Source organism: Nannospalax galili, unplaced genomic scaffold, assembly GCF_000622305.1.
Source record: "Nannospalax galili isolate Female #2095 unplaced genomic scaffold, S.galili_v1.0 scaffold342, whole genome shotgun sequence".
NCBI lineage: Eukaryota > Metazoa > Chordata > Mammalia > Rodentia > Spalacidae > Nannospalax > Nannospalax galili.
Window position 1 is genome coordinate 1,539,447 of NW_008349359.1, and position 11,119 is coordinate 1,550,565.

General features: G+C 49.5%; 1 protein-coding gene across 3 annotated transcripts in view; it reads left to right on the plus strand.

Moving 5' to 3' along the window:
• Positions 1 to 10,748, plus strand: part of Mapkbp1 (mitogen-activated protein kinase binding protein 1) — a 60,225-nt gene extending 49,477 nt beyond the window's left edge. For all 3 annotated transcript variants that reach the window (XM_008846803.3, XM_008846805.3, XM_008846804.3), the window contains 19 exons: positions 211 to 302; positions 601 to 726; positions 1,058 to 1,128; positions 1,296 to 1,417; positions 1,872 to 1,947; positions 2,058 to 2,169; positions 2,484 to 2,547; positions 2,793 to 2,927; positions 3,115 to 3,251; positions 3,430 to 3,473; positions 4,703 to 4,939; positions 5,394 to 5,560; positions 5,759 to 5,904; positions 6,005 to 6,199; positions 6,371 to 6,455; positions 6,862 to 7,130; positions 7,355 to 7,945; positions 8,349 to 8,434; positions 9,032 to 10,748. In XM_008846803.3, the coding sequence (XP_008845025.1) occupies positions 211 to 302; positions 601 to 726; positions 1,058 to 1,128; positions 1,296 to 1,417; positions 1,872 to 1,947; positions 2,058 to 2,169; positions 2,484 to 2,547; positions 2,793 to 2,927; positions 3,115 to 3,251; positions 3,430 to 3,473; positions 4,703 to 4,939; positions 5,394 to 5,560; positions 5,759 to 5,904; positions 6,005 to 6,199; positions 6,371 to 6,455; positions 6,862 to 7,130; positions 7,355 to 7,945; positions 8,349 to 8,434; positions 9,032 to 9,259 (2,983 nt within the window). In that variant the 3' untranslated portion in view covers positions 9,260 to 10,748. The remainder of the gene's footprint in view (positions 1 to 210; positions 303 to 600; positions 727 to 1,057; positions 1,129 to 1,295; positions 1,418 to 1,871; positions 1,948 to 2,057; positions 2,170 to 2,483; positions 2,548 to 2,792; positions 2,928 to 3,114; positions 3,252 to 3,429; positions 3,474 to 4,702; positions 4,940 to 5,393; positions 5,561 to 5,758; positions 5,905 to 6,004; positions 6,200 to 6,370; positions 6,456 to 6,861; positions 7,131 to 7,354; positions 7,946 to 8,348; positions 8,435 to 9,031) is intronic.
• Positions 10,749 to 11,119: the final 371 nt, after the last annotated feature.

Consider the following 11,119-nt stretch of genomic DNA (forward strand, 5'->3'; position numbering starts at 1 on the left):
GTGTATAAATTTTCTGTTTCTGATAATGTGCTATTGTTATGTATGATGTTAACATTAAGAAAAACTGGGCAAGGGAAATACAGAATATCTGTACTATTCACAATTCTTCTTTAACCTTAAAAGCTTTTTTTTTAAGTTTGGGAAAAGATGTAGCAGAATAAGGGATTCCTCCTCTTGCAGCCTAGCAGTGACTTCTCCTCATCTTTGTAGGGTGCATGAACTGCAGTCCCTGAGTGAGATGCTGAAGGTAGAGGCCCATGACTCTGAGATCCTGTGCCTAGAGTACTCTAAGCCAGACACTGGTAAGAAGGATGCCACAGGCAAGGTATCTGGCCCAGAATGCCATAGGGCTCCTCCAGTTGTGCTGGCACCACTTATATCTATCTTTGCTTTTTGATGTAGGGCCTATAACCTTTTGAAACATTTGGTCTTTCCAGGTTTTTAAAAAGAGGACAGCTCTGTCCCCACTCCCTGGGATCATATAGATCCTGGGTTCATGTAGCTTAGGAATATGAGACTCAGTCTCCTGGACTCTTTACTGGTCATAGTTAAGGGTCTGCTCAAGGTACATGTGGACTAATGGGATTCTTCCAACCCTAGGTCTGAAGCTGCTAGCATCAGCAAGCCGTGACCGGCTGATTCATGTGCTGGATGCTGGACGGGAATATAGTCTACAGCAGACGCTGGACGAACACTCATCCTCCATCACTGCTGTCAAGTTTGCAGGTGGGAACAGAGTAATTTAGGCAACACATCCTGCTACCTACCACTGCTCCATACTCCTATGAGAAGGGTCTACTGGTGGCGGGGAATCATTGGACAGCACTTGGGAGTCCAGGGCTGGGTCAGAAGACAGGTGAACCATAGACTTTCAGTCTAGGTGACCCTGACCCAGGCATGTTGGGCCGAGAATGGGGAGATAGGTTTAAATGGAAGTATTCTAGTTTAATTGGTTGTAGAGTAGCTTGAATGGGGGAAAATATGAAGGGAAGGTAGGGGAAAGGTTGTCTCTATGTGATGAAAATGGTAGGAACAACTAAGTCCCCCTCCTCCATAGCCAGTGATGGGCAAGTGCGCATGATCAGCTGTGGAGCAGATAAGAGCATTTACTTCCGCACTGCACAGAAGGTAAGGATACTGGGTGTCCTTTGAAGAGGTTAGGGGTGGGATTGCGGTCTCTACCATTCTTCTTCCTGAAGCTACAAGAGGTGAAGGCTGACAAAAGCAGGGAAGCAGGGCTCTGTGACATGGTGATGCATTTGGAGTGGGGTCTGCCCACATATTCCCCACTGCAGTCTGGAGATGGAGTGCAGTTTACACGAACACACCATGTGGTACGGAAGACAACTCTCTATGACATGGATGTTGAGCCCAGCTGGAAGTACACAGCCATTGGCTGCCAGGACCGAAATATTAGGTGGGCATACCTTTCTCAGACTATTAAAAATTACTTTTTTTACTTACTTATTTTGTGTGTGTAGGGGGGTACATGTGTGTGCCACAGAATACATTTGGAGGACAGAGAACAACTTGAGGAAGCCAGTTCTCTTTTTCCATCATATAGATCTCCTGGGATCAAACCAGGTCTTCAGGCTTGGCAGCAAGCTCCTTTACCCACAGAGCCATTTTGCCAGCCTCCCACCCCAGATTTTTGACCACATTCTTTCATACATCTATGTCCCCACATCTGTCTTTGTTCAGGATTTTGAACCTCTTTGAGGCCACAGAGTCCTTTGCCTCACCTGAGCATGGTAAAATTTGTGGTGTCAAAAAGGAGCTCCCAGAAAGAATAAGTTGGGAGTGAATACTTGTGTTTCTACAAAGTGTGCTTGATTCTCACTCCTTATGTGAACAAACGTCTTTCTTTACAGGATCTTTAACATTAGCAGTGGGAAGCAAAAAAAGCTGTTTAAAGGGTCACAGGGTGAGGATGGCACCCTCATTAAGGTAAGGACCCAGTGGGACAAGCATAGGACCAAGTGGCTAGGGAATAGAATGGTACTAGATGAGGAGGGAGTGGTACTTCCCTATTGTTTCAGCTGTTTGTCTTACTTCAGGTGCAGACAGACCCTTCAGGGATCTATATTGCCACCAGCTGTTCTGATAAGAATCTCTCCATTTTTGACTTCTCCTCAGGCGAGTGTGTGGCCACTATGTTTGGTCACTCAGGTGAGTGTAGCCCCCCCTACCCCACTACTCTATTCTCGGAATTCTTTCTTCCTTGTCTCTTGTTTTCCTACAGCTCTGCCCATGCCCCACGCCAGTAGTGGTCAGTTGACTGAAGCAAGGGGTGGGAAGCCCTGATGGCAGAAGGGGACAGCATAGCTGATACCTTTCCCCTTCTTCACATCCTGACACTCAGAGTACAAAGCCCCCAAGTATGGGGTGGAACCTGACCCTCCTCTTCAAACAGTCCCATCTCCACAAGGAGTTTGGTTGGGCATTCAGGGCAGCTCATAGAACATATTCTTTGCTCTTTATAGAGATTGTCACTGGCATGAAATTTAGCAATGATTGCAAACATCTCATCTCTGTGTCAGGAGACAGGTGAGCAGAAGCTGGCTTCCCCCAGAGACAGATTCTTCCTCTGTACCACCTAGTCCTTCTCGTTTCATCTCACATGTCTCTGGGAAGTGGGGCTGAAGAGGGCTGTTTGTTGGTGGGGCCTGACCTGGCAATGGAGGGTGGCTTAGATCGCCTTGCCAATCCATGAGGACGTGGGTACTAAAGGTGTTACTACCTCTAGACTTCTACCCTGCCCCTCCTCACTTAATGCTATGGCTCTACCCTAGCTGCATATTTGTCTGGCGACTCAGCTCTGACATGACCATCAGCATGAGGCAGCGTCTGGCTGAGTTGCGCCAGCGCCAGCGAGGGGGCAAACAGCAAGGACCAGTCTCTCCCCAAAAGGTTCCTGGACCCAAACAGTAAGTAGGGAATATGGGCAAGAGATGAGTTGATATTCTGATGGGCTTGCTGCACTCCCTGCATTCAGCAACTCTTCTGTCTCCCAAGACCTTTTCCTGCAAAAACCTATCCTGTAAAAACCCATCCTGTTGACTTCTTCCCCCATTGGGTCTCCTCTCCTCATGACCTTCCTTGTCTTGGACTCAGGCACAAGACTCCCGTGATCCCCTCTCCTGCACCAGCTCTCTCATCAGACAGTGACAAGGAGGGAGAAGATGAGGGCACTGAAGAAGAAGAACTGCCAGCTCTGCCCATCCTTACCAAGAGTACCAAGGAAGAGCCAGGTATGTTGTAGTCTGGTGTGAGGCACACAGGCACTAGCTGGTGTCATGGCCAGATGGACCCTATTTGGAACCACAGGGTAAGGAAACTGAGCCATCACAGTGGTCACACAGGGACTGGGCTGATATGGGGCCCTGGGTGGGTAGGAGATACTCTCTCTGACTACCTGTTTCTATGTAGCCCCAACCCTGCTCCGAAGCCTGTCCCACTGGGAAATGAGTCAGGTGAGTTGCCATCATGAAATGTGCTTCCAAGGTTATAGGAAGTGATGGGGTTGCAACAGAGTTATCTGTGCCTCATAAGGCCTTTGGGTTCAGGGTCTGCCCACAAGGAAAGCTTTGTGAATGCAGTTCAAGCAGCTGGGCCGGTCCAGGATTAGGGATAAGGGGAGCCGCTGTCTTTCCTTCTTATGTCAGACAAGGTTAGTCACCACTAGGAGAGTTCTGTCTACTCAGCTGCCTAGTAGGGCTTGGGAGAAATACCATTCAAGAACAGCTTGTGGTGGGGAGTAAAAAGGGCTATGTGAGTCACATGGTTAAAACCAAAGTCCAGGGAAACCAAAGGTCCAATGAACAGAAATCTGGAGAAACTGTAGTTCTGGGTTTTTTTTTTTTTTTTTTTTTTTGGTCTTTTTGAGACATGATGTCCCTGTAGTCCCAGCTGGCCTGGAACTCACTATGTAGACCAGGCTGGTCTTGAACTCACAGAGATTCGCCTGCCTCTGCCTCCTAAGTGTTGGGATTAAAGGCGTGTGCCATCACACCCGGTGAAACTGTAGTTCTAAAGACCCCAGTAAGAAAGTTCAGAACAGTTAGAAGGAAAAGGCTACAAGAAGATCAATTGCTGAGTCACTATTTCAGAGTGCCAGAGTGAGATAAAGGGTTTCAGAGTAAGCCCCAAAGCAGCTCAGCCTTCACCTTTCCCAAGCTGGGATTTTGAGCCTTGGACCTTGTATTGTTAGTAGCAGCTCCACAGAATGATGATGACGTGAAGTCTCTGGTGCTATCTGACAGTGCCAGGGGTCTCAGGCCTGGGCGATTGGTTTGTCCTTAGTGCATTGAAGGGCCTTTGGGACCATTTTGGTGGTGTCCCAGAGTACAGAACTATTAAGTGAGTCCTAGCTCTGGGATATGTAAGATACTAGGAAAAGGCAGAGACTAGAGGTTCCTATTGTGAGGATATAGAATGCAGCTCAGAGCATGTACTCTAGAGCCAGCCTAACCTGCAGGCCATTTACAGTGTGTGGAACTTGGGCTAGTCACTGAAATCCTCTGTGATTCTGATTCCCTCATGTGTAAGAAAGGGGATAATAATATCTACTTTATAAGGTCATTATAAAGATAAAATGAACTAGTACATGGAAAGGGCCTGACACACAGTAAGGCATACATGAGTGTTCATTAATAGCATATGTGATTCTTACTGTTATTACTTCTCCACCTACAACCACCAGGCACAAGAGACCACGGAGTTCCTGGGCGCAGTACCTGTAGCCAACTCGGGACCCAAAAGAAGGGGTCGCTGGGCTCAGCCAGGCATGGAGCTGAGTGTTCGCTCCATGCTGGACTTGCGACAGCTGGAGACCCTAGCCCCAAGCCCTTGTGGCCCTAGCCAGGACTCACTGGCTGGTTCCCCATCCAGTCCTGGGAAGCGTGGTTCACAGGCCCCTGAGCCTTCATGTGCTAGCCAGGTGAGCCAGCTTTCTCCCAGCTCTCCAGAGAGCTCAGGGAACCTTAACAAGCCTTGTGCTAACAACTGTGGTCTGAGCATGAGTACAGCTATGCTTACTCTGTCTCTGCAGCACATGGGTTCCCTGAAATGCAAAGTAGTATAGAGCTGGCCAGGCTCTATGGTATGGTGACTGGGTGGGCAGAGAAGGGGTTGAGGCAGAAAGGCAAAGGTAGCTCCTTTGAGGACTCTTGGTATTGAGTGGAGCTGGAGCTTGGCAATCCAGAATGCTAATATAGTTCTCCTAGAAGCTCACAATACCAGCTAGAGCCCAGCCTGGCTTCTTGGTATCTGTCCTTGGAGCTGGAATGTTCTGCTTCCTCAGAATTGGTGTTCACCAAATCCTTGCCCATTCTGTTCTCTAAAACTCTTCTCATATCAGCCGCCCCCTTAAGTGCCCCTTTCTGTGTTTCCAGAATGAAAAGCCCCTTCAACTTCAGGCTTCCCAACCCTGTTCCTGCCCCCACATTATCCAATTGTTGTCACAAGAAGAAGGAGTCTTTGCTCAAGATCTGGAGCCTGCATCCATTGAGGATGGTATTGTCTACCCGGAGCTCAGTGACTGCCCTTCCATGGATACCAGGCAAGGGTCGTGCCCTAGTCAGAATTTGTGAGACCTTGTAATCCCCAGTCTTCCCTCTTGAGTTTGTTTTAGTTAGAGCATGGCTGGCCCCTAGGCCAGTCAGAGTTTCCCTCCCACCTAATCACAGATAGAAGTCTAGTGGGGCTTCTGTCTCTTCTGCTCACTGCCTTTTCTTTTCCTTGCTGGCCTTCCTGGCAGTGTGTTTCAGGTGCAGGCTCCAACTCGAGGATCCCTGAGAAGAGTGTACCCAGGCAGCAGGGGCTCAGAAAAGCACAGTCCTGACAGCGCATGCTCTGTAGATTACAGCAGCAGCCGCCTTTCCAGCCCTGAGCACCCCAATGAAGGTGAGGCTACAGCATAAGGGAGGGGACAATTGGCTGAAGCAGGGGAGGAGGCCGTGACAGATGGGTGCAGCGTAATGCCTCTCCCCTCCCCCACATCCAGACTCTGAGAGCACGGAGCCCCTAAGTGTGGATGGCATCTCCTCAGACCTTGAAGAGCCAGCCGAGGGTGATGAAGAAGAGGAAGAGGAGGGAGGCACTGGCTTCTGTGCATTACAAGAAGGCAGCCCACATACCCCGGATCAGGAGCAGTTTCTAAAACAGCACTTTGAGACTCTGGCCAATGGGGCTGCTCCAGGTGTGGTCAGAGGGCCAGCATTTGGTCACTACAGTCTGCCCTCCTCCCGTCCTTTCCTAACTGAGATGGAGGGAATGAAAGGCAGTGCCTTAGGTTCCTTTGTAGGGGAGGCAAGACCTTGGGCAAGGGCTTGATTTTTGACTCAATCCATGATTTCTGTGCCTCTTGAAGGGGGTCCAGTGCGGGTCCTAGAGAGGACAGAGCCTCGGAGCATCTCATCACGATTCCTCCTGCAAGTGCAGACCCCGCCACTCAGGTACAAAGACTGCTCCCCACACCAGTTTGGCTCTGCTGACCTGCTAGTGTTCCTGTACCTTGTATAAGTTGCAAGGCTGTTTTTTTAAATTAATTAATTAATTAATTAATTTATTTATTTATTTGGTCTTTTTCGAGATAGGATCTTCCTGTAGCCCCAGCTGGACTGGAACTCACTATGTAAACCAGGCTGGCCTTGAAGTCACAGAGATCTGCCTGCCTCTGCCTCCCTTATGCTGGGATTAAAGGCATGCGCCACCACACCCAGCATGCAAGGGTGTTTTAAACTCCTAGTTTGGAGACAAAGGACTGTCTTCTAGTGCTTCTGTAGCTGTGAGAGCTTCTGGCCATCTTTGAAGGAGAAACACAGTCTTGTCTGGACCTTCTTCTACCCTTTCTTCTTATAGGGAACCATCCCCATCCTCCTCAAGCTTGACCCTGATGTCAAGACCTGACCAGGTGTCACAGGTGTCTGGTGAGCAGCTGAGAGGCAGTGATTCCAATCCCCCTGGAGCACCCTCTCTTGGAAACCCCAGCCCCCAGCAGGCAGCCCCTGTGCTCTTGCCACGCCGCCGTAACAACCTGGACAGCAGCTGGATCCCCAAGAGAGTGACTATAACCCGCCCTTTAGCTGGACTCCAGAAAGCCCAGTCTGTGCACAGTTTAGTGCCACAAAGTGAGGAGCCTGGTGGGCTCAGCTCCAGGGTGTGGGGAATGTGGGACATATGGGCATTCTGGAAGAGGGTGGGTCTGGTGTGACCCTGGTATGTCTCTATGCTTTCCACTGGATGTCCCTTACTGGGCATGTACAAGGGAACAGCATCAACTAGGAATTGTGTTCTAGTACCCAAGATGCCTTCCTCACCACCTGATCTGCATCTGTCTCTGTCCTCTCTGCAGATGAGGTGCCTTCATCAGGTTCACTGCTCTCCCGGGAGATGGAGGTCCAGGGTAGCCTGGGCTCCTTGCCACGGGCTGATGGTTACCCATCTCAGCCCCATTCCTACCAGAACCCCAACACCAGTTCTATGGCCAAGCTAGCCCGCAGCATCTCTGTTGGGGAGAACCCGGGCCTGGTGGCTGAACCTGCTGTGCCCATCCGAATCTCACCAGTCAGCAAGCTAGCTCTGCCCAGCCGTGCTCACCTTGTTCTGGACATCCCCAAACCACTGCCTGATCGTCCTACTCTGACCACTTTCTCCCCTATAACCAAGGGCCGGGTCCCAAATGAAGCAGAGCAGCCTGGCTCCCCAATGGGTCTACAAAAAGCTCATACTACATTTGAGAGGCAGGCCTGTTTGGGGGAGGGTTCCACTCCTAAGCGTAGGACAGAGTGCCAAGCTCATTCTGGGCCCAACAGCCCTTGTGCCCAGCAACTGCCAGTCAGCAGCCTCCTCCAAGGCCCTGAGAACTTTCAGCCCCCATCCCCCAAGAAGACTCCCAACCCCATGGAATGCACCAGGCCAGGGGCAGCCCTGAGCCAGGACTCAGGTGTGCACAGCTCCCCAGTCTCATCTCTTTCCCCTATCCTTTCTTTCCTGTATTTGTTAACCGCTTTCTGGCTCCATCCCATTTCTATGCATCCAGCCTTTGCTGTCCTGTCTGCTCCTGTCTCGATCCATAAGTCACACTCCTAATGTTGAGACATTCCTGCCAACCCTCATGATCTCCCTGTGACTCACTTAACCCTTCAGTGCATTCTGGACACTGAGACCAGGGCTGCCTTTCTCCTCTAAATCTTGTCTGTGTGGTATTGAGAATGTGTTCTAAGGGAATGGGGCAAGAAGAAGGGACTAAAGGCTGATGGGAATTATAGTGCTACTTTGAGTGCCCTGGGTGGGGAGACCTGAAAGGGCAGCTTGTCAAACCTCACTAAATGGTGTCTGTCCCTCAGAACTGGCCTTGAGCCTGCAACAGTGTGAACAGCTTGTGGCAGAGCTCCAGGGGAATGTACGTCAGGCTGTGCGGCTTTACCACTTGGTGAGTATTGGGCACCAACCAGTGGGAAGACAGCATGTCAGTAGTGCTAGATGTTTAATAGTTGAGTATCTAGAATAATAATGATAAGGGTTCTTCCATAGACAGGTTGGAACACTCAAGAATATCCTGGGCAGAGTAGGTAAGAGAGGGTCAGAGGCCAGACCAGACCTCTTGAACTTGGCATCTGTTGGTCATTTCTGGCTAAGAACTGGAAATCTCAGACAGGGATGTGACATAGAAAGACTATATGTCCTAATTTGTTCTGTGCAATCCCAGCTTATGTCTGTTGTCTTAGTATCTAATTTCATAGTATCCTTTTTCATATCCAGAAATTGTTTGGGCATACTAGACAATCCAAAGGGCCCAAATTTGAAAGTGAAAACTCAGCCTATGTGAGTTGTTGGGAAGAGTTATTGTTGGTCAAGAAGTAGATGGTTCTTCCTCTGGGTTATCCTCTGGGTCATATTGATCTTGTGTGTGAAACTCCTGGCAAGTCCCCTCTGGAGCAGGGCAGGTCCAGGTAGAACCTTCTTTTCAATACTCATCAACAGTACCCTCTACTGTTCCTCCAACTCACTTCCAGGGGTCTTGTTGCAGGTGGCCAGCTGTAAGACACCTTCAGCAGAGCAAAGTCACATCACTCGGCTCCTGAGAGACACCTTCTCTTCAGTGCGGCAAGAGCTAGAGGCCCTGGCTGGGGCTCCACTGTCCAGCCCAGGTGGTAGCCCTGGGGCTGTGGGAGCTGAGCAAACTCAGGCCTTGCTAGAGCAATACTCAGAGCTATTGCTTCGAGCCGTGGAGCGGCGCATGGAACGCAGACTCTGAGTTCCAGAAGCCTGCATTGAGAAAATGCTCCCCCATTCCAAACTGTAACCCCTCTTCCACTCATCCAAACCTGTAAGAATGTCTGGAATGGACAGCAGGGGTCAGTGCTCAAAGGCAAAGCAGCTTTCCCAGCTGTTCCTCATGGGGCCCCTGTATTTATTAATTTATTTCCCTGACTGTTGCCTCACTTCCTTGAAACTCCTGCCTCTAAAGCCCTCCAGTGGCTCATGGCAGGGTAGGTCTTGGGTCTTTTGTCATCTTGGTGCTGTGTAGGATAAGAGGGTAGCCTGCCTCATTGAGGGACATTGGGAAGGGTGGCCTTCTCTTCTTAGAAGCCATTTGAAGTTACTTCAGGGATCAGCTCCCTGGAGTGGAGCATACACAGGGTACTCTATGGGGTAGAGGTAAGAGGTGATGTAGTATTTAGTGCCCTAAAGCCAACTGTAGACCTTCACCTCTGCTTCCCCTCCCACACCAGCTGCACTATCCTGGCTGCCATAGCAGGGGTGATTTTCCCCAATTTCTGGCAGTTTAGAAAGGCAGAGTTGCCTGGCCGCCCAGGGTATTCCCAGCCAGCAGACAACCTGAGTTGGTATCAGGACCTGAGCCCCCACATTCCACTCCCATTCTCCCTACAAGAGGACTCCAGCATTGTCTACATCCCCCACCCCAACCCTTTCTCTCCTGGCCAGTCCTTGTAGAGCCAGCTGTGGGATGTTGCTGCAGGACAGTAAAAGTCCTCTGCTGGGCAAATGCAAACTAAGGCCACCACTTTCACTCTGCATCCTGAGTGATGCTCAGTCAGAAGCCTGTGTTGGAATTTCCCTCATGGTTTACAGGGCACCTGCCCACCTTCCTAGGACCTTGCCACAGATGAAATCATATACACAGTTTGAGTGCTCATCATCAGAGTACTAGGCTTGCTAGCATATGCCTGGTTTCTGGACACTCTGCCTCGGCTTCACTGGCTTTCATAGGACTTTTATCAAGGAATAGAGCACACTACACCCAAATTCTAGGTTCTTGTTTTCTAAATTTTGAAAATTATATTGTCTGGCTTTCACATCAGTCTCATGAACCTCTTTCACAATTCTTTTTTTCTGTATTTTAATATTTACCTATCTCATATACAACATCTTAATCATCTTTATACCCCGTTCCCCATCAGCACCCTCCTCTAGCACCTCCTCCTCTGGATTTCATGCATTCTGTCATTTATGTTAAGGCCTATCACGTCAAGTTAGTATGCCTTCACATCTTTCAGTGAACATTCATCCACTGGGGTCTAGTCAGCCTATCTAGAGTCATTCCTTTAAAGATCAGCTCTTCCTCACTCAGGAGTAATCAGCTGTCTAATAGTTACTCGGCCAAGGTTGGGGCCTGCTGCCCATTTCCACAGTTCTATGCTAGGCTTTTGTCTGCTTGTGTTTGCATGAATCTTGTGCATGCTGTCACCATTGCTGTAAGTTCGTTACGTGCAAGGTCCCAGGAGCCTGTAAGACTGTATCCATGTGGTCATGTACCTCCTCCCGTGGCTCTTATAGTCTTTCTGGCCCCTCTTCTGCAATGGTCCCTAAGCCCTGAGTGGGTGGTTTAATATGGGAGTCCTATCCAAGGACCTACATCTTATTCTCTGTGCTTTGGCCATCTGTGTCCCTTTGTGTTCATGGCCCTTTGTTGCATGAGGGAGCTTCAGGTTGAAAGATGCATTAGTATTCTCTATCCCATTTGTTCCACTAGGTTATATAAGCCTTAGGTGTAGAGGTTCCATTGTAGATGTGTCACTTGGGTTGGGCATTTCAGACACTTATCTCTGTGTGACCACTTGTGAATTTTGTAGACATCTCCATCCGTTGCAGA